At 40.4% G+C, this 22283-nt stretch overlaps 1 protein-coding gene and 1 pseudogene across 5 annotated transcripts in view; both read right to left on the bottom strand.

The window, feature by feature from the left end:
• The window catches only part of ACE2 (angiotensin I converting enzyme 2), a 51895-nt gene extending 31339 nt beyond the window's left edge, over nucleotides 1-20556 (bottom strand). Inside the window, exons 1-7 of one of the 4 annotated variants that reach the window (XM_027533926.1) lie at nucleotides 20373-20556; nucleotides 19470-19756; nucleotides 6177-6335; nucleotides 4531-4621; nucleotides 2656-2799; nucleotides 1193-1305; nucleotides 289-394 (exon numbers count right to left, since the gene is read on the bottom strand). In XM_027533926.1, the coding sequence (XP_027389727.1) occupies nucleotides 289-394; nucleotides 1193-1305; nucleotides 2656-2799; nucleotides 4531-4621; nucleotides 6177-6335; nucleotides 19470-19655 (799 nt within the window). In that variant the 5' untranslated portion in view covers nucleotides 19656-19756; nucleotides 20373-20556. Of the gene's footprint in view, nucleotides 1-288; nucleotides 395-1192; nucleotides 1306-2655; nucleotides 2800-4530; nucleotides 4622-6176; nucleotides 6336-19469; nucleotides 19850-20372 lie in introns of those variants that run through there. The other 3 variants (XM_027533929.1, XM_027533928.1, XM_027533927.1) reach the window with 3 other exon arrangements.
• LOC113887089 lies at nucleotides 12363-12908 on the bottom strand (annotated as a pseudogene). Its single transcript, XR_003509652.1, has one exon. The product of XR_003509652.1 is annotated as an iron-sulfur cluster assembly 1 homolog, mitochondrial pseudogene (transcript).
• Nucleotides 20557-22283: the final 1727 nt, after the last annotated feature.

Here is a 22283-nt window from a genome sequence, read left to right on the forward strand (position 1 = left end):
AAAACTTATTTTCCCCATTTTCACCCTCATTCTCTGGTGATCTTAAATAACCCCTTTATCTATGGATTGAGGCCAAACAAAACAACTCTCTGTGCATAAAGTAATGCAATAGAGGACAATTTAAAATGACTTTTCTGGTGAAGACAGTGCTTTCAAAATATGATTTCTAGAATGTTACTAACTTCATTCACAGAATTTTTCAAAAGTTGGGCCTCACCCCAAAATAACTACCTTATTGGTGGAAACAGCAAAGAGCAAAGTAGACAAAGAATTCCCCGAGCTTCTTACCAAGCAAATGCGCAGGGAGGCATCCAGTAGGGCTGATATAGGAAGGGTAGGTATGCATCAACTTTGCCCTCACATAAGCGTGAAGTTGTTCATATAATGGTTTAATCTGAAAAGCCCAGGAAGACAGTTTAAGACCAAGAATAGCCTATTCCAATTTCCAATCCCCAACACTAAAAATAGAGGCTTCTTTAGACAGTAGAATTACCCTAAATTCGAATTTCTTCTCCTCTGAAATATTCTGAAGAGTTTGAATGCATTCCTTCTTACCAGATATAGATGCTGACTAGTTCCACTGCATAAAGCGGTGAACACGTCTGGAGGGATACAAATACCGCATGGAGGGTGTGCGTGCTAAGTTCCTTCAATCGTGTCTGACTCTGCGACCCCATGGACTGTAGCCCGCCAGGCTCCTCTGTCCATGGGATTCTCTAGGCAATACTGGAGTGGGTTACCATGCCCTCCTCTGGGGGATCTTCCCGACTCAGAGATCAAACCCGTATCTCTTATGTCTCCTGCATTGGCAGGCGGGTTCTTTACCATTAGCACCACTTTGGAAGCCCCAGTTGGAAGGCAAATGCGAAAAATATATATATTCATTTTAAGATGCTACCTACTTCTTTCATTTTTAAATTGAAGTATCATTTATATATCACACAATTTACCCATTTTAAAGTATACAGTTTTGTGAGTTTTAATAAAAGTATACTATTGGACAACCATCACTACTGCCCAGTTTTAGAACATTTCCAATACTCCCAAAAGTTTTCTTGTACCCGCCTGCAGTCAACTCCATTCCCACCTCCAGCCCCAGGTGATCACTGATCTCTTTCTCTATAGTTTGGCCGATTATGCACATTTAATATAAATGAAATCATACAATATGTGAACTTCTGTGTCTCGTTACCTCTGCAAAGGTGCGTTCCACATCTTTCATCAACTGGTCACGGCTGTAGTCATAGTCCCCTGCCCCAGTCACCTCATAATCCCCTCTCCAATAGTCCCCGTAGTCCTCATAATCTGTTTTAAAAAGAAGAAAATGAGAACATCTGGAAAGAAAGAGATAAAGCACAGTATACATAGACTAGCCTTCCTGGGAGGTTTAAAAAAATCCAAAAACCTGTCACATTTTTATTGGCCTTCAACTCAAAGGGATACAAATGAATAACACTAGCTAATGTGTCTGAAATTTAATTCATTATCTCATCTAATGAGCACAAAAACTCTACAAGATGGTCAGTATTACAGTCCCCGTGGTGCTGGGTAACAGCTGGCTCTTGGCTGATCAAAGGATTCGTCCAAGGTCACACAACTGGTGAGGGTGAGAGGCGGACTCCTGGTCTCCTAACCCCAGGTCTCTACTCTCTCCATAGGTCAGTTAGCATCTTTAGCTTTAAAACATGTGATTGGGTCTTTAAATTCTCATTTTGTTTAGGGCCTTATATTTTCAACTGTAACCCAACCCATCTTGGACACGGCCACAGTGGACCTGTGATTGTTGGCAAATTCTAACATACACAGCCCATCTCTGTGCTTCATGCAGTGTCTTGTTGCCAAGAAACACGAGCTTGGGTCAGGATAACCGCTAATAAACTTTGTAAATGTATTTTAGTCATTTTAATGTTTACATGCTCATTGGCGATGAATGATCAGGAAGATGAGGAGAGAAGTAAATATTTGGATGGAAGGATGTGACGATGAGTTCCAGTCTCGAGTGCGCCTCTGGCCTGAGAACATGAGTTTAAGCGGCAGTGGAACACAGAAAGACAGATGAAAACTGCTTTCCCTTCCTCAACCCCAGGAGGCAGTAAACGACCAAAACAGAAATTTCCTCACAACGCCACGCTTGAGCTCATCTTTCAGGCAGGAGGATAACTTGAGAGATACGGAAATTCCTCCGCATGTTAAGATTTTGATGACCACAGTTCCCAGCCTAAAGTACTCTGATTTGTTTCTTTCTGGGACACCACTCTGAGATAATCACACAAATGACCTTCGAGAATGAACTGTGGCCACATGGGAGTTTAAAGGAGAGACGGTATCTCTGTTTCTCATCCTTTCTGGTAAATAGACTCTGTCCATCCGCAGACTACCTTAGGAACCCTCAGGAGCCTGAGCCCTTCCCAGACTACTGATTTGTTTGAGGCCTGGTAACTTAGTCTTGCTCTCAAGCCCTTTAAACTGTAGAATGTCAATTCACCTTTCCTTATTCCCTAGTGGTCTCCTCTTGGAGACATGTAACCTGAATTGTTCAGCAGGTGATTAATTTAGGGATACCCCTTATATCAAAGGGCAGGCTTGGTAATTCATGAGAAATAGCCCCACAGCCCTATAGGGAGCTTCAGAACCACCACAGCCCAGCAAACTTACTGTTGGCTCTTGCCATCTCATTTTCTAGGACCACATACTCTTCATACAATGGCCTTAGTTGCTTGCCAACTTCAGCCCTCCAGCCTTCCCAAGCCCAGAGCCTCCGATTGTAGTCTCTGCTGTTTTCCATTATGTCATCTAAACCTATTATCACAAAGCACCCAAAGGGAAAAAAAATTTTTTTTTAGAATTTTTAGAAATTTTCATTTGTAAAGAATTGAAAGGCTGGCAAATATCAAGGTCATAAAGTTGTTCAATGAAATCTCATGATTCATTCATGTCCGCACCCTTATTTTTTTTTAATTTATTTATTTTAATTGGAGGCTAACTACTTTACAATATTGTAGTGGTTTTGCCATACATTGACATGAATCCACCATGAGTGTACATGTGTTCCCCATCCTGAACCCCCCTCCCATCTCCCTCCCCATCCCATCCCTCTGGGTCATCCCAGTGCACCAGCCCCGAGCATCCTGTATCATGCATCAAACCTGGACTGGTGATTCATTTCACATGTGATAATATACATGTTTCAATGCCATTCTCCCAAATCATCCCACCCTTGCCCTCTCTCACAGAGTCCAAAAGACTGTCCTATACATTTGTGTCTCTTTTGCTGTCTCGAATACGGAGTTATCGTTACCATCTTTCTAAATTCCATATACATGCATTAGTATACTGTATTGGTGTTTTCCTTTCTGGCTTACTTCACTCTGTATAATAGGCTCCAGTTTCACCCACCTCATTAGAATTGATCAAATGTATTCTTTTTAATGGCTGAGTAACACTCCATTGTGTATATGTACCACAGTTTTCTTATCCATTCATCTGCTGATGGACATCTAGGTTGCTTCCATGTCCTGGCTATTGTAAACAGTGCTATGATGAACATTGGGGTACACGTGTCTCTCAATTCTGGTTTTCTCAGTGTGTATGCCCAGCAGTGGGATTGCTGGATCATAAGGCAGTTCTATTTCCAGTTTTTTAAGGAATCTCCACACTGTTCTCCATAGTGACTGTACTAGTTTGCATTCCCACCAACAGTGTAAGAGGGTTCCCTTTTCTCCACACCCTCTTCAGCATTTATTGTTTGTAGACTTTTGGATTGTAGCCATTCTGACTGGCGTGAAATGGTATCTCACTGTGGTTTTGATTTGCATTTCTCTGATAATGAGTGATGTTGAGCATCTTTTCATGTATTTGTTAGCTATCTGTATGTCTTTGGAGAAATGTCTGCTTAGTTCTCTGGCCCATTTTTTGATTGGGTCATTTATTTTTCTGGAATTCAGCTGCAGGAGTTGCTTGTATAATTTTGAGATTAATCCTTTGTCAGTTGCTTCATTTACTATTATTTTCTCCCATTCTGAAGGCTGTCTTTTCACCTTGCTTATAGTTTCCTTTGTTGTGCAAAAGCTTTTAAGTTTAATGAGGTCCCATTTGTTTATTTTTGCTTTTATTTCCACTACTCTGGGAGATGGGTCATAGAGGATCCTGCTATGATTTATGTTGGAGAGTGTTTTGCCTATGTTTTCCTCTAGGAGTTTTATAGTTTCTGGTCTTACGTTTAGATCTTTAATCCATTTTGTGTCCTCACCCTTATCTGAGCTTCAAAATAATTCTGCAGAGAAAATAAACCACTGAGATCATTGAATTACTAACTTAATTAAACTACTTGAGTGTGACAGGATTTATAGTGAAGTTTTGTTAAAACTTAAAAGAACATCCGTGTGCTAAAACACACACATTTGGAATTTTTCCCTCTTTGGATTGTCCATCTGAAAGGCACAACATCATCATCTGATGTTAATCTCATTTTTAAAGCTTGGAATAAAAAAAAGTAAATTTTATAATCACTGCTCAAAATGAATAGCCCACCTGGTTCAAGTGCTAAGCACTCCTGTGTATTTGGGTCCAAAACTTTCCCAGTACTGTAGATGGTGCTCATTTTATTTAGAATCGTGTTCAACTACAAATTAAAGATAATAAACAATGTTAAAAATGGAAGATATACAAAAGAGAATGCTAATGTAGAGATGTCTTTTCAATCATGCAATTTTTTTATGCCTCAAAATACAGAAGTTCACATCTTCTTGGCCAAGTATCTTCTTTTATGTAGGGTTGGAATATCTCAGCTAAATTTTCCCATCATCAACTAGCACAGACTGCCTTTATAAGCATATGATAAATACATGTGGAGTGACCGGAAAAAAAAAAAAAAAAAACAGATCTGCCCAAACGCCAAGAATGTTTCTCACCTACACACGCAAAGAGTAGTGTGTTTATTGTTCCTTTTAGGCTTCACTGAGTGCACAGTTACTGAACATCTACTACGTCCTACACTCTGATAATTATGACATGAACAAGTCACTGGTCTTTAAGAGCCCCACAAACATGCCACAGCGAGTCATGAAATTAATGATTACATAACAGAGTGACAGATGCTACAACTGTCACCAAAAAGTGATGTGGCAGTATGGGGGGAATGGTTGAATTAGTAACTTGGAAGTTCAGGAATGGCTTCAAAGAGGGGGCACCTGAGAGCTATGTCTTGGAAGAGCAGGATGTCATACCTCTGCTCACTTTCACGCAGAGATGAACCCACTTGGAGGGCTGCATTCAGTCCAAGGATACTGACAAAATGAAGCCAGCAAACAGGACTGGTTGGGGAACTTGAAACCATCGTATAAGAAAAAATCAACAGATGGAAGGATGTTTTAGGCTAGAGAAAAAAGCCTTAAATAGTTAAAAAAAAAAAAATCTGCCTTCCTTTATTTGAAGACTATTATAGGAGACAGCCATTTGGCCCCAGAAGATGGTAGAAAGTGGAGGTAAATCGCTTTATGCTTAATGGAGGAAGAATCTTGCCATTACTTAGAGGGACCCACATATGGAAATGATGTTTTAGAAAGAAGTGACTCGCCTATCCCTAAAGTGGTCTGAGCTGCAGTGGTTTAGCAACATTTTAAAGAAGTTGCAGAAGACAGTCAAGAATGAAAGGGGTGGGGGAGGATGAGATGACAGATCGGGCTTCTCGAGCTTAGGACTGCTGATGTTTTAGACCAGACAACTGTCACTGGAGACTTCCTAGCACTTTGCAGAGTGTTTAGCAACATCCCTCCTCACTAGAGGCCAATAACACCCTTCAACTGTTGTGACAACCAAAACTAACTCCAGACATTGTCAAATGGCCCTGGTAGGCAAAATCACTTGCAGTTGAGAAGCACAGACATGGGCTAAGTGCCTGGTCCTCAGGAAGGCGATCGCTGTCACTGTATCTATGGACCACAGAGCCCTGACAATCCTAGTTTAACAATGTGTCCTAACATACCAGCGTCCCCCTTCACTCTCAAAGGATCCCAATTTGGAGGATAAATTACGTGACCACCCCACCAAGGCACAGTGCTCTTTCTATTGTGAGCATTGCTAGGTTTGCAGATAAAGTAAGCAGCCCTGAGTGATACTAATGTTTAAGATTTCCCCAGTATTTCCATTCTTGGGATCAGTGCTAGCACGTCACATACTCGTTTGCTCTTCTCTGCCGAGAGCGCTGAGGTCCCGCTATGCTGAAGGGCCTTCAATTGACGCTTGAGTGTGAGATTCTGAATTTCTTCGAGTGAGTAAGTTTTGGCCATCCGGGACTGTTCTTCATAAAAGGCAGACCATTTGGCTCTGGCTTCATTCTGAAATGACAACAAAAAATGAAGTTGAAGTTAGAATGGGACTATTCAAATAGACAGAAGATACAGGCCAAAGAACATCTGGTGGAACATCTAATATTTCCTGAGTTATTTAATTCTCTACTTTGCTGAAGGTCAAGGTTTAGGTTAAGCGTGATCAAGCCACTCTTGGTCACTCTCTCTTCCTGGCCTTTTGCTTCATTTTCCCAAGGGTCCTGTCCACAGAACTGGAAGTGAATTCTCACAGATGATTTATGTTGTGGGGTCCTGGGATGTATGGCCTTAGCATTGTGACGTGGGTGAGTCACTCAAGGATTCAATGATAAACACTCTAAAGGGAAAGCCCAGCAGAGCTTGGAGCGGACCTCCTGAGAATACAGCTTCTCATGGTGATGAGAACCATGAGAAAGAACCAGTTTGCAGGAAGCTTCATAGTATGGTGATTTACCAGAGATTCTAATCTTGAATTTTGATCTCCAGTTCAAGACTGCCCTGAACATGACCATTTGGTAGCCAATGTGATTACCCACTCACCAGAGAAACCAAGAAGCAGGTAGTGATACCAGGGTTCACTTGCCCCCCATCTTGACTTCTCCATATGTATCCAATGCAGTCTTCTCTCGGAGAAGGCAACGGCACCCCACTCCAGTACTTTTGCCTAGAAAATCCCATGGATGGAGAAGCCTGGTAGGCTGCAGTCTATGGGGTCGCTAGAGTCAGGCATGACTGAGCGACTTTACTTTCACTTTTCACTTTCATGCACTGGAGAAGGAAATGGCAACCCACTCCAGTGTTCTCGCCTGGAGAATCCCAGGGACGGGGAAGCCTGGCGGGCTGCCGTCTATGGGGTCGCACAGAGTCGGACACGACTGACGCGACTTAGCAGCAGCAGCAGCAGTCTTCTCTCAGTGTACAAGCTCACTTCCATTTATCAAAGGCTAAAACGAGCAACCACTTTCTACACTGTACTTTTCTAGACTATAAAAAAGAGGTAGCAAATGAGGCACGTAAGAACTCCATTCCTTGAGTCAGACACCTCTAACTAGCTGTGTGACCTTGAGCAAATTACTTAGCCTGAGTCATGTTACCTTATCCATAAAATGAGAGTAATAGCAGAACTTACCTCAAAGGGTTGTTGAAAGGACAAGAAAATTTAGCAAATAATAAAATGCCTCTCAGAGTTCCTGATACATCCTAAGCACTAAAAAATGGTAGCTACTTTATCACTTACAGAAAAAAAGTCCTTGTCCTTAAGCTGCTTATTGTTTTATCAAGGAGATAAGATACACATCATGAATGTTTCATTACTGAAACATAAAAGCCTATGATTCCATATAAACTACGAGTGGGGCCAAGCAGTTCCTGTTATAGGGACCAGATTTGGCAAGGACTCCTGGAGGAGGTGGAACTTAAGATAGATCTTAAAGTAGGCAGAAAATAGATCACTGTAGAGTACTTTGCAAAATAATTTACCTCATTTGATTTTCTTAACAATCCCAAGAGACAGAAGATTACTCTATTTCCATTTTTCGTATGTGAAGAAAGGGGCTAAGAAAAATAAACGGTAGAGCTGTCAACTAATTGCCAGCGTCTGAATCCTGGATCCTGAGGTGGGCAGACTCTAAGATGGTTCCCAGGACCCCTACTTCCTGGTGGCACACCCTCCTGTGTCTCCCTTGAGTGTGAGCAGGACCTATGACTCATTTCCAAAAGGAGAATACAGCAGAAGTGAAGGATATACATGTTTATGTTAGATAAGATTGTTTTGTTTGTTTGTTTTTAGCCACACAGCTTGTGGGATCTTAGTTCCCTAACCAGAGATCAAACTCGTTCCCTCCTGCAGTGGAAGCACAGAGCCCTAACCACTGGACAGCCAGGGAATTTCCAAGGCTATCATTTTTATCCTGTTAGAAGAATCTCCCTTGCTAATACTGATGCAGCAAGATGCTATGTTGTAAGCTGTCCCATGGCTAGGGCCACATGGTGAGGAGTTCAAGATGGCCTCCGACTGACATCCTAAGGAACATATGAGGAGCTCAATGCTACAACTAACATTAGCTTGGAAGTGGATTCATCTCCAGTCAAGTCGCAGATGAGACCACAGCTCTAGCCAGGACCTTGACTGTAATCTTGCAAGACTCAGAAGCAGATCCAGCTAAACTATGCCAGGAGATAATAAATGTGTGTTGTTTTGATCTGGTAATCTTTTACTCAATAGATAATCTTTTGTGGTAATCTTTTACACAATAGATAAATAGTAGAGATTCCAAAGCAGGACTCCAGGCATGACTGCATTTTCTAGATCAAGAAATTGTACTTTTATCCTGTGAATACTAGGGAGTCACTTAGGGGTTTCAAGCAGGTGTGTGACATGATGAGAGTGGTTCATGAAAGGTGCAGCAATGGATCATACAAGAGATGAGTAGAAGAGTCACAGTGAAATGGAAAATGATTTCTCTTTACTGAGCACACACAACCCCTTACGAACTACTGTTCAATGAGTCTGCACAATCTTGTGAGGTGGTTGTGACTGTCTCCAATTAACAAACGAGGCAAATGAAGCACAGAGCAGGTAAGTAATTTTGACTAGGTCACACAGCTATTAACTGGAAGAATCTGGGAATCAACACAGATATGTTTGCCTCTAAAGCTAAATGCTCTTAACCACTGGCTGTAGATTGGATTCAACATATTCTAGTCTTCTTTGTACCATGTCTGAATGAGAAGGAATGAGCTATGGAAAAAGGAGTTTGGTCTACAGCACAGATTCATTTACATAATCCACCACCCACCTCTCAGCCCCTTCCCTTTTTCATCTAATCTAGGATGATTTACAGCAAAATTTCTGGTAAAATTTGATCCCAAATTAAGAGCATTCTTTTATTTTCAATCTCCCTTGGAGACAACCCAGAATCCCCAAAAGGCCTCAGTCTTAAAATATTTTTAAAAATGATAATGTATGTGGGAACTTTGAAGATATCTGTTTTATTTATCATTATCATACTAGAAGTGTTATACTTTGTATCACAAAAACATTATGTTGTCTTGAATTTTGGCCCCTGAGGATACACTGTTCCATCTCAAGCTGTTCTTTTTAATCTTATTTACAATTTATTCCATATTCATACTATAAGGTTCCTATGCCTAAATAAAACTGACAGCTAAGCAGTTACACAGAGAATCAAAGTCAGTTCATACATACCAACCAAGTCACTTAGATACTGCTTGACAGCTATATGTAATTTTTGCACTTGAATGATGAATGAATTGAAGCATATACAGTTACTTACATTGCTACAGGGTTCAAAAAGAACTGCTGCTGCTGCTGCTAAGTCGCTTCAGTCGTGTCCAACTCTGTGCGACCCCATAGATGGCAGCCCACCAGGCTCCTCTGTCCCTGGGATTCTCCAGGCAAGAATAGTAGAGTGGGTTGCCATTTCCTTCTCCAATGCAGGAAAGTGAAAAGTGAAAGTGAAGTCACTCAGTTGTGTCTGACTCTGTGCAACCCCATGGACTGCAGCCTACCAGGCTCCTCTGTCCATGGGATTTTCCAGGCAAGAGTACTGGAGTGGGGTACCATTGCCTTCTCCTCAAAAAGAACTATTACAGGTCAAATAAACAGCATCCCATACTGCCTCTGTGCAAAGGCAGAAGAGAAGCAATTAACACAGCAAACGTTTCTGCAGCCATTGATGGGGGCTTGGGGTCAAGACACACATAACTCAGTATAATCACAGGAAGTTAAAACCCTCTCTGACCCGCTATGTATAACTGTAGTGGATACCATATTCTCATCCTATTGAGAGATCCTTTGTCATTTCAAGGACTGAAAATACAAAATCCTAAATTACACTTTGTGTGTCTGTTAGTTGCTTAGTTGTGTTCAACTCTTTGCTACCACATGGACTGTAGCCCACTAGGCTACTCTGTCCGTGGGATTCTCCAGGCAAGAATACTGAAGCAGGTTGCCATTTCCTTCCGTTCCATAAGATATCCTGTTCTTTTTGGCCCTAATGATATGCAAGTTAAATATGATCTCATTATGCTTTTAGATGTTTTCATATGAGCTTTGTTTTAAGTCATAGGTCTTGTGGTCTCTTCCCAAATTATGATAGTTTTATTTAAACAATTAAAATGCTTTTGTGATAAGTTATTTGAAATGCAAAAAATTAAAATTTCATCTTCTTTTTTTCTATGCCTCACTATCAACTGCTAGGCTATTCTTTCAGCAGTCTCTAAACCACTTCTTTCCCTGTAGGTATGAGAGTCTCCTGAAGATAGAAGATGAAAAACTCAAAGGAATCTTAACATCTAGGCAGTGACTTGGCACCCAACAAGTTTCCAGGGAACCCTCCACTCTCAGGCCCCATGTGTTGACCCAGTATCCAGACATAGCTCTCCAAACCACATCAGATTTAAAGATGAAAACTGCCTTGATTACTTTTCAAATAGGCCCTGCTGCTGCTGCTGCTAAGTCGCTTCAGTCGTGTCCGACTCTGTTCGACCCCATAGACGGCAGCCCACCAGGCTCCCCCGTCCCTGGGATTCTCCAGGCAAGAACACTGGAGTGGGTTGCCATTTCCTTCTCCAATGCATGAAAGTGAAAAGTGAAAGTAAAGTCGCTCAGTCACGCCCGACTCTTAGCGACCCCATGGACTGGAGCCTACCAGCTCCTCTGTCCATGGGATTTTCCAGGCAAGAGTACTAGAGTGTGGTGCCATTGCCTTCTCTGTCAAATAGGCCCAGATATGTGCATATTTTAAAAAATACTTATTCTATTCAACAAAGTAAGGAATCTAAATTATAAGAATATGAATTCTATTGCTTTGTCTTGAGAATCAAAATTTTATTTTTTCTTTTTCCAGATGGGAGGAAGCAATGTGGCTTTCAAACATTTCAATTTTTTTTAATTTATAGGGAAAAAGAAACTCACTCCTGAAATTGGGTCCTGCCAGAAAGTGGCCCACCAGATATATATTTTATATATTTCATAATAAAAATATAATATAGTATAAATAACATAGCAAATGTCACAAAAACCTGTACTCAGGTATTTAAAATGTTAACACTTTATAATAGTTGCTTCAGGCATATTTATTTAGTGGTTAGAGTCAATAATATCATATTATATACTCAAAAGTTGCTAAGAGAATACATCTTAAATGTTCTCAAATGGTAATCATGTGATGTAATGCAGGTGTTAGTTAAGACTGCTACTACTGCTACCATATATTTTGCAATATATCAGTGTATCAAATCAACAGTTTGTACACCTTAAACTTACACAATGTTATATGTCAATTATATCTCAATAAAGTTGAGAAAAAAAGAAAATCTCTCTGCTTTTTTCACTTAGCATTACTTATTTTTTCTAGTTTTTCAAGTATATATTCCTTATTGATCTTAACTGCTGTATAATATTTAAGTATATGACCAAATTCAAATTTATTTAATAATTTCTCATCTATGAACGTTTCCTGTCTTTAAGTAATACTTTTTTTTTTAACCATATACATCCTTGTATTAGGTTAAATCATATAAAATTGCTAATATTTAATTTAAATCTGCAAATATATAAAGTTTCTTGAGTACACAGGTGAGGCTCTCCAGGTGGAATTTTTGGAAGTGGAACTGATGGGTTAAAAAGCAAGTTTCAACTTCTACAGATATCATATTTTGGCAAATACGATTTTATGTCAATTTGGTATTTCACTATTAAAATAATGTTATCCTGATTATTAGTCAGGTTAAACATATATATGAGGTGTATATATATATATATATATATTTATTTGAATTTCTTCTTCTATGCATTTGTTGCTCATATCTTTCCCCCATTTTTCTAGTGAGTTTTTGTCTTTATCATTTAGTAAAATTTCTTTATATATCTTGGCTGTCAATCTTTTGTTAATTATATGTATCACAATGTTTTCTCAAGCTCTGTTTCTTGTGTTTGTTTTTTTTTCATTTTCAAATGCATCACTTTATTTTCCTTGGAAGGCAGCCATACATTACACACCTTAAGCATGTATGTGACAGTCACATGGTTTCGTCAATAAGCCCCAGAGCTTCCACAGGTCTCTGGTGGCCTACAGCCAGAGCAGTCCTGAGGAGTCAAATGTTAAAGCTTTCTCCACAGCCACATGTTCCTTTGATGTTTGGGTTATTGAACACAAACTCACTGGATAATTTGTCAACATAGTCCATTTCTGTTCCTAACAGTTGTTAGCTGTGCTTTCTTCTCCATGAACACTCTGACTCCATCTTGAATAACTTCTTCATCAGAGTCTCCTTTTGTCTTTGTAAATTCTAAAGTGTAGGAAAGGCCATTACAACCCCTGGTTCGGACACCAACTTTCACACCAACATGTTCAGGCTTATCTTTAAGAAGTTGTTTTATCTTGTTTACTGCTGAAAGTGTCAGGGTGAGGGTGGCCCGGGTGAGCTGCAGCTTCCTCTTGCTCACAGCCCGGACAGTGGCCCGGACTAACGAAGCCGACATCCTCGCCATCCTGCCGCCCCAGTGTCTAGGGCTGGAGGGTGGCCATCTCAACCTGTATCCATGGACACCGCGGGCGGTCTCTGCTTCTTGTCTTGTGTGTGTGTGCAGTTATGATGTCTTTTGGTGCACAAAAGTTTGTTTTTAATTCTAATGAAATTTATTTGCTCAGCCTTTTCCTTTATAGATTGATCTTTTTGTCTTTTATTTAATAAACCATTCTCAAGTAAAACTCATTTAATAAACCATTCCCAACCAAGACTCACTTAATAAACCATTCCTAACCAAAAGTCACCTATATTTTCTTATAAAAGCTTGACTTGCTTTTCCTATTTAATTTTTGGTCTATCTTAAATTTATTTGTATCTATTGCATAAAGTAGAAATGCCTTGAGCTTTGGATCTAAAAAGGGTCCCTACAGATTTTTTAATTTGCTTCTTTTTTCCAGAGCTCTAGGAACCTGAATTAATTTTTGGCTAATTTTTTGGCTCAATATTCCTGCACCCTGCTAGTAGTATAGATTCAATTTCCATACCTATTAAAAAACCTCACAGGGGAAACCTGATTTTGATCAAGTCTCTAGAGCAGGACTCTGCCTACCATCTGTTTTTATAAATAAAGTTTGCATATTCACACCTATTTATGTACTGTCTATACCTGCTTTTGTGTTACAGTGGCAGAGTTGACTGGTCTACAATGGCAGGGTTGAATAGGGCAAAAAGCCTGAAATATTTACTACTTGGCCTTTTACAGAAAAAAGTGTGCTGACCTCTGTACCAGATCTATACATTTGTAGCAAATACAAGGGTCAAAAGAGCATGTTAAGCAACATTATGGGAACACAGTCAGCCAATCCAGAATGTGGGAGTTTCTCTAGGAGCAACAACTCAATTTTTCTGCAAATAAATTACAAAAAAAAAAAAAAATGAGGAAGGGCTCTATAGACTGAAAGAGACTTAAAGTACATCTGCCAAAATGATCAAGAGAGGACTTTGCTAGATCCTGATTAAAACAAACCAGCTGAATTTTTAAAATGAGATATTAGGGTACATTTGTATATTGCCTAGATAGTTGATTATACTGAGGAATTATTGTTAAGTCTTTGACATGAAACTGCTATTAAGGTTATTTAAAAATTCTTGCATTGAGAGCTACAAGGTGAAACATTTATTACATAAAACATATAGTTATTCCTTCAAAATAATCCAATAAACATGGCGTTGGGTAGAAAAATAAAACAAGACTGGCTGAAGTGTTGATAATTGCTGAAGCTGGGTGATGGGTATAAGGAGATTCAACATATTAGTCTTTCTTCTTGTATATGTGCTTGAAAATTTTTACAATAACAAGTAAAGTAAAATCCATATAATGGAATACTGCTGCTGCTGCTGCTAAGTCGCTTCAGTCGTGTCCGACTCTGTGCGACCCCATAGACAGCAGCCCACCAGGCTCCCCCGTCCCTGGGATTCTCCAGGCAAGAACACTGGAGTGGGTTGCCATTTCCTTCTCCAATGCATGAAAGTGAAAAGTGAAAGTGAAGTCGCTCAGTCGTGTCCAACTCTAGCGACCCCATGGACTGCAGCCTACCAGGCTCCTCCGTCCATGGGATTCTCCAGGCAAGAGTACTGGAGTGGGGTGCCAGTGCCTTCTCCAAATGGAATACTATTTGGCAGTAAAATGGGACAAAATAATGATACATGCTATGGCATGCAAAGTGAAAGAAGCCAATCACAAAAGACCATCTAGTGTATAATTCCATTTATATGAAATGTCCAGAATAGGCAAATCTATAGACAGAAAGTAGATTAGTGGTTGCTGAGAGCTGGGGGGTTAGGGGAAGAAGAGATTGCTTTCTTTTTGCAGTGATGAAAATGTTCTAAGATGAGATAGTGATGATATTTGCATAATTCTGTAAATATACTAAAAAACATTGAATTGTATACTTTAAATTGGTGAATTTTATGTACATAACCCAGGTGGTGATAGTGGTAAAGAACCTGCCTGCCAATGCCCATGCAGGAGATGTAAGAGACACAGGTTCAATCCCTGGGTCAGGAAGATCCCCTGGAGAAGGGAATGGCAACCCACTCCAGTATTCTTGCCTGGGAAATCCTACGGACAGAGGAGCCTGACAGGCTACAGTCCATGGAGTCACAAAGAGTTGGACATGACTGAAGCGACTTAGCACGCAATTTTATCTCAATAAAGCTGTTGTTATAAAAGCCCTCAATAGTAAAAGTAAAGAAAAAGGAAACTCATTTTATTCCCTAGATCCTATAACTAGATCTTAAACCTCCATGGAACTGCTCCAAACCAAAGGATTTAGCCAAAATTAAATGTTTTGTCTTTTGCCCAGTTACCTGGCACACACTGAGAAGCAGCAGTAGTTCCTGACCACTAGGCTGCCCTCCCTGGGTGTAGCTGGTGGCCGCCTGGTGTTCTGTCAGAGTGCTCAGATCAATGAGTGTGTCCAATCTGGATGGCATGAAACATGTCATTTTGAATTGCTCAAGTTCAATTTTACCAAATTACATCACTCAACTGGGACATTATAAAGTTTTCATGACAAAGGAAAACTAGCATGAACAATGCCTCCAATGCACTTGACTCCTGTTAATCCTCCACAGGCGGAACTTGTCCACTCACCACTGTTATCCACAAAAAATCTTGACTGGGCCCATCTACTATCTTACATTTATGAGATAAAAAGTAAGTGACTTGCCCAAGGCATCACAGCCAGCTTAGCAGAATCACGATAGCATCAGATTTCCTGAATTCCACCGTATCTGCATCACACTGACCTTTCCCCACCCCTGTACCTATGTGTAGGCGCTTACATATCTTGGGGAGTGTGGGACAGACTCATTGCAGACAGGGTTGAAGTCTGCGTTCTCTCCTTGGGTACAGAATAGCAGTTTAAAATGACCCTGCTCTGGGTTCACTGTGACCCCGCCCTAAAGACAGAGGAAAAGGTCCAGGAAGCAGGTGTGCCCAAGGGCTCTAGGGGCCCTGCCCACCCAAAGGGTAAGTGTGGGCCTTCTGCTGTCTCTTCACAGCTTCTGATAACTCAACAAGAAATATTTATGAAGTGTTCTGAGACCTCTGGGGCTCCAACAGGGCAGTCTTCAATGCTCCCTTCACAGTTGTGCCCACAGGAATTGGGGGCAGCTGTAGTAGCTACTGCCAAATACTGGAACAGAGAACCAGGATGCCCCTGCCAGTGGCAGGATCCTTTCACTCTCTTCCAGGGGAAAAAAATTGTCCAGGGACCTCCCATGTTGCCAAAGAGCTTCTGACTTTGCAAAAAAAGAAACAAAAATCCTTTGACTTACAAAGGACTCTTTCAAAAATCAAACCAACAATAAATACAAAAAAGTAATGTCATTTTACTGAGAAGAGAATTACAGTTTAATTGGTGAATGTTTGATCTCAAACATGAGAATTGTATTTGCTCTAAAGCAAGTGTCTGGTAATTTTTTTTCATTGAATTTCTGAACTATGTGGAAATCTGTTTTGAACAAAGTTTTTTTTCTTATATCTATCTGATGGACCTCTCCTAAACAGCGAGCTTTGGGGACACTATACTGATCAAATTCTAGTGCCCTCTATTATTTTAAACTATTCTCATGACTTTATCTAAGAATTGCCACACTAGGTCGATTGGCTGATAAGCCCAATATTCTGACTCTGAACGTTATACCAAGGAATAATTATGAAATGACAGATTGCCCTCAATCATGATAGGATATGAACATACACATGTCATACAGCCCAAATTTCTCTTCTTATATTAGTTATCTATCGCTACAATGGGGCTTCCCTGGTGGCTCAGATGGTAAAGCGTCTGTCTGCATTGCAGGAGACCCAGGTTCGATCCCTGGGTTGGGAAGATCCCCTGGAGAAGGAAATGGCAGCCCACTCCAGTATTCTTGCCTGGAAAATCCCATGGACGGCAGAGCCTGGTAGGCTACTGTCCATGGGGTCACAAAGAGTCAGACACGACTGAGCGAAGGGAAGAAGACTGCTACAATAGTACTACATAACAGACAACCCAAAATCTCAACGGCATAAGTGTCCATTGTTTGTGTGCCTAGAATCACTGAGTGTTGCCAGGCAACTCTGCTAATCTTAACTGGATCTTCTTAAAACTCTGGGGGATTAGTTTCTGCTAGGACAACTATTCCACACATCTCTCACTCTTTACCTGGTCAATCCAGGCATGCCCTCATGGTAAAGGCAAAGGTGCAAAGGAAAAGTCCCATCGTTCAAGTCCTTCCATGCCTCTACTTGTAAGACATCTGCTAACAGCAGATGTAAGTCACATGGCAAAGGACACAGTCACGTCACCTTCAGTGAGATGGCACTGTAAAGTGACATAGCCTTGGGCCTTGATACTGAGGAAGGTAAAGAACTGGGTTCATAAATGCATGTCTCACCCACAGTGCATCTACAATCCTTACATTCGCTTAAAGATTTCCAAAACCTATTTATAGTTTTCAATGTCTCACTTTTTCAGATTAAAGAATGGTCTAGATTTACAAGTCTTACCAGTCTCACTACCTGTAATAGAAACAGCACCTCCTCCTATTTATTGTAAATTTATCTCTTTTGAGCTTTCAAAGGCACCACCTTTCTAATCTGAAGAGAGTTGGCCAATACAACTGGGAACATTCTAGTCTTTCTTCTTCCATCTCAGACTCATGTTTTTTTTTTCTTTTTGAGTTAGGCTTTGTAGAGCTAATTCTGTTTTCCCTTCTAACTCTCTCTCATCCCCGTAAATCACTCCAGTGGCTCTTTCCTTGGAAAACATTCTCCATTTCTCCAATTCTTTCTATAAGCATGGCCATCAGCAGTGGACCATTATCTCAGCTTCCTATTCATCTTGGTACCTCGTGTAGCACCAGCTGCAGTTCCCATTTCATTAGGGGATCTCAATAAATGTGATAAGAGAACAGATGAGCCACTGCCCTCCCTGTCTATTGCCTCCTCCCCAGGTAAATCCACACAGATGCACTAATGCGCTAACTCACCCTTCACCACTGCTGGAGGAAGGAGATACTGGGCCCCCTGCTTGCTTCTTGTGTTTGCATATTTTCACTTTTCTTTAAAGGGCCCATACTGTCTGCACTTTGACTACCCTTCGTGGACTTATGCCCTTTCATTTCTGCCTTTCCTCTAATCAACCAGTGCAATTCAAAAGTGATAGCACTTAATGATCCAGAGATGATTTCAACAAGCATCACTGCATCTCCTTCTGTAAAATGCCTTCTCAGTATCTGGACACTGAACAGAACTGTTACACATTTTTTCAGCAATTAGAATACCCTCTCACATTCACACCAATGGTACTGTATTGTTCTCCCAGGCTCACAAGCATTGAGCACAATTCTGGTGGCTTTGTGTATTAGCTGTTGTCACAGCAACCCTATGAAGCAAATATGGTATTACGTGGCTTTTCACAGGCAGAAAAACTAAGGCGCAGAAAGGTTCATTAAGTAGCTCAAGTTCACCCAGGTAGAAAGCGGTGGAGCCAGGATTTGGACCTCGGCAGCTTGACTCCAGAGCTCTTAGGCACAATGCTGGTCTCCCTTCAACACCACCTACGGACTATTTGAGAATGAAAACAAATGCACAGTGCTCATCAAGACCAAATAAAACGTGAGAAAAAAGCAACCATGAAGAGTGAAGAAAGGTAAGACCAAAATACGAGACAAGGAAAAAAATGGTCTCCTATGACAACACTGGGCTGTCCAAATCTCTTTAGAAAAACTGAGGGTGGGGGGGAATCTCCTGGGGAATTCACATGAAGCAGCAGATCTCAGACTGAATCTGTCCAGAATATAGAATCTGTCCAGTGAGTGGCAGTGATTTAACTTAAACCTGTAATCCACTATTTGAAAAAATAAGATTTGAACTACATTTTTGAAAGAATGCATTGCTGGACAAGTGTCACAAAAACTTTGCTTAAATAATGTCACTCCATTTCCAGCACTGCTTTGAGATATGTGAGGGAAGAAACTTCCTAAATCCTTGCACTTGTCAAAGAGTACATCTTGCTTTCCCAGAGCATTCTGAGATTTGTCAGAACTGGTTTGATTATGGGTTTTCTTGGAGGGCTCTGTGGATCCTGTATGCTCTGAAAGTCCCTCAGAACTCCGTGACAATTAAGGAAGGAATTCCCAAGTCCAGCCTCACCCGACCCCTGGTAATCTTAATTACTAGCGAGCTCTTTCACTAAGCCTCCAGCTGCATATTTTTTCAGTTAATAGATGATTTGTAGAGAGTCTTTAGATATTCCTGTTGACATTGTAGGCTTGAGGAAATTATTAACTGAATAACTTATGGCATTTCTGTGACATGCTTTGAAAGCCTGACTATGATAAGAATTATGGTGGCAAATTTCTAAAGCATATTCACCAAGAATCTGGACTGAGACCAGTGAATTATTTTGTAACATTTTTTCAAGTAAACTCAAAGGTCAATTTTTCAGTCATCTGGGACTCCAGAATCAGAAACACTGAGGCAAACATCCAATCTCATAGCTCAGAGCATTTGTTTGATTTCCCTTTTCAGTTTCCTGGGCAGTAAGCTGATTTTTAAGAAGCAACCAATACCCCTCTGTAGCCATGAGGACTCACCATCTTTTGGACATTCTCATCGGTAATATTGGTGTTATAATTCCAAGAAGCAAGTGAACTTTGATAAGACAGGTCTTCGGCTTCATGGTTAAACTTCTCCAAAAATGTCTTGGCCTGTTCTTCAGTGGTGGATTGAGCAGCAGTTACAGCAACAAGGCTGAGAAGGAGCCAGAAAGAGCCTGTCATCTTTCTCTGTACGCCAAGATCCCATCCACTGAACAACTTCCCTAGAGTAAAACCTCCTCATGAGATTTACTCTCTATCAGCCTTTGACCTTGGGTTGGGCACTGAGCAGGGAAGATGAAAAAAAAAAGGAAGAAGAAAAAACTGTAAACAATCTGCTGAACCAACATAAAATTCATCCTGGAGAGGCCAGATATGTAAACAGATTTTAGAATGATTTCTTAGAGCAAATCAAATAAACAAATGTTATTCATTAATCCTAGAGAATCACAGCTCTTCTTGCATTTTTATGGCCAAATCAAAACTTGTACATTTGGTTAATATGTTCCTTAAAATCTGTTAAAGATACACTGAAGATATTAGGATTTTACAGTGACCAATGAGCTCTTGTATTAGGAATCTTGGGGCTAATGTTTGGGGACTTAGATGTTTTACAGACAAGTCCATTAATAATCACTTATCTTTCCTTCCTTTTTATTTTAAACTCATATTCACAAAAACTCTCCACTTGGATAATACTTTCCCAAGTAAACAACTTTGCCCTTGTCTTTATAGAATTCATTTTTTTCTGGTAAATTTTCACTTCCAGGGCCATTTTTTTGAATTATAAAACTACCCTTCACTCCACAAGTTGACTCTCCTGATTTAACTTGGAAAAACTTTAAAAGGGTCCTCTTTTCTCTCCCAGATGGTCACTGTGCCTCCATCCCTTTCACTTACCTGTTTAAAACTCAGTCAGGCTCACAGGGAAATCAGAATGCCACCACATGGAATGAAATTCAGAGTGTCCATGTCAGTCCTAGTCATCCATTGCCATGGATCATGGCATCGAATTCAGAGAGATTTCAGTGGTTATCCTGTAGAATATCAGGAGTTGGACCAGTATCCTCATTCCCAGGCTATAGATATAAGTGTTACAGATAAAAGAGACAAGCCGCTTTAAGTGGCAGGGCTCGTTGGCCTGCTTGGCTGTGATTATGAAACTTTCACACAGGGAAAACATTTCTTCACCCAGAAAAACAAGTCTTCCAGGTCCAGGTGAAATGGCAGTAACTAGGCCTTTAAATCAAACTTTCCACTACTTCCCCTTATTCTAACATTGTACATATTATTGTTGAAGAGCAAAAAATAATAATTGTTTAAAGTGCTTTGCATTATAATATCTCGTTGAAGCAAACCTAGAGGCAAACATTTTTATTGCCATTATACAGATTATGAAATTGAGGCTCAGAGAACTTAAATAAATGTCCAAACCTCACTCACACAGGGAGTGGCAGAGCCAGGATATGAAAGCATGCCGTCTGAGTGTATGGTATAGGCCTTTAGTGCTGTCAGTGGTCTAAGAGCGATGATGTCGGGACGGATTGGGAGCAGCACAGGGACGTGGGCCTTCAAGGATGTGACGGATCTGGTTCAGCCACATCAAAAAGAGGTGGATTCTTTTTTTCTTTTTATTTATTTATTGGCCACACTGCACGACATGTGGGATCTTAGTTCCCCGACCTGGGATCAAACCTGCGCCCTCTGCATTGGAAGCCCAGACTCTTAGCCACTGGACCAACAGGCAAGTCCCGAGAGGTGGATTCTTACTACCCTTGATATGAATCAAAAGACATCATCTTTCTAAGACATAAAGTAATTGACACATTTAAGCAATTATGATCAAGAAGGTTAAAACAAAGTGAGCTGACAGGGATCAGTGCAGTTTCAGTCAAACTCCTCCCACATTCAAGGAAGCTGAGATCCACTCGCTTCTCACAGCATTAAGAGAAAAACCGGTCAAGAGAAAAGGGGGCAGTGTGTGAGGCTCTGAACAAAGAGGCAGGATGTCACTTTAATAAAAGCTGAAATACAAGTCTACTCAGGTTGCTTCCTGAATGAAGCTCTTAGATTCAGAAAAAAAAAAAAATGTGAGTAGTCCAACTTCAACACATTGAGGCAGAAAGTCAGGTGAATGCAATCGAGTTGAAGTAGAGAAAGCAGGATATGAAATCAGAAAGCTAAAAATAGATGAACAAGGAGCCTAAGATAACACTGAAGCAGGAAAATTCTGGCAGCCAAGAAATTTTGAGGAGTGAGGGAAATGGGAGAATTTTGTCACAATAATTCTGTAGGAAAACTAGCTTGCAATGGCCAACTATAAGCAGTGACTAATTATTGAAATTTTTGTTGACTCCCTACTGAGAAGATACTCATGTTCTTTTAGCTCTGCAGAAGTGTTCTCTCAGCCCATTCTGAAAATGGAAAGAATCCACTGAAGACCCAGAGGATGGGACCCAGGAAAACAACTTGCCAGACGAACAGATTCTTTGTTAAAGAATGAAGCACTAGAAAAAAAGTAGACTGGAGATTGAGGAAACTTACTCTTCTTTTCAAAAGGAGAGAGGGAGAGTTTGGTTGTGACACCTGACAAAACTATAAAATATCATTTTTTAGACTGTGGTTTGTACTTGGAAAATATATATCTTTAATCTCAAATATATATCTAGGGATTCACTAGGAACAAATCAGACGCTGCCCGACTTATTACCTTTGTATCTTTCATTTCAATAAGAGATTTAACAAAATGTGAAGTTCTACAACTAGATCTAAATGTCCCCAAAAGAACCACATAGCACAGAATTAAGCAGT

The sequence above is a fragment of the Bos indicus x Bos taurus genome, chromosome X (genome assembly GCF_003369695.1).
Source record: "Bos indicus x Bos taurus breed Angus x Brahman F1 hybrid chromosome X, Bos_hybrid_MaternalHap_v2.0, whole genome shotgun sequence".
NCBI classification, from domain to species: Eukaryota; Metazoa; Chordata; class Mammalia; order Artiodactyla; family Bovidae; genus Bos; species Bos indicus x Bos taurus.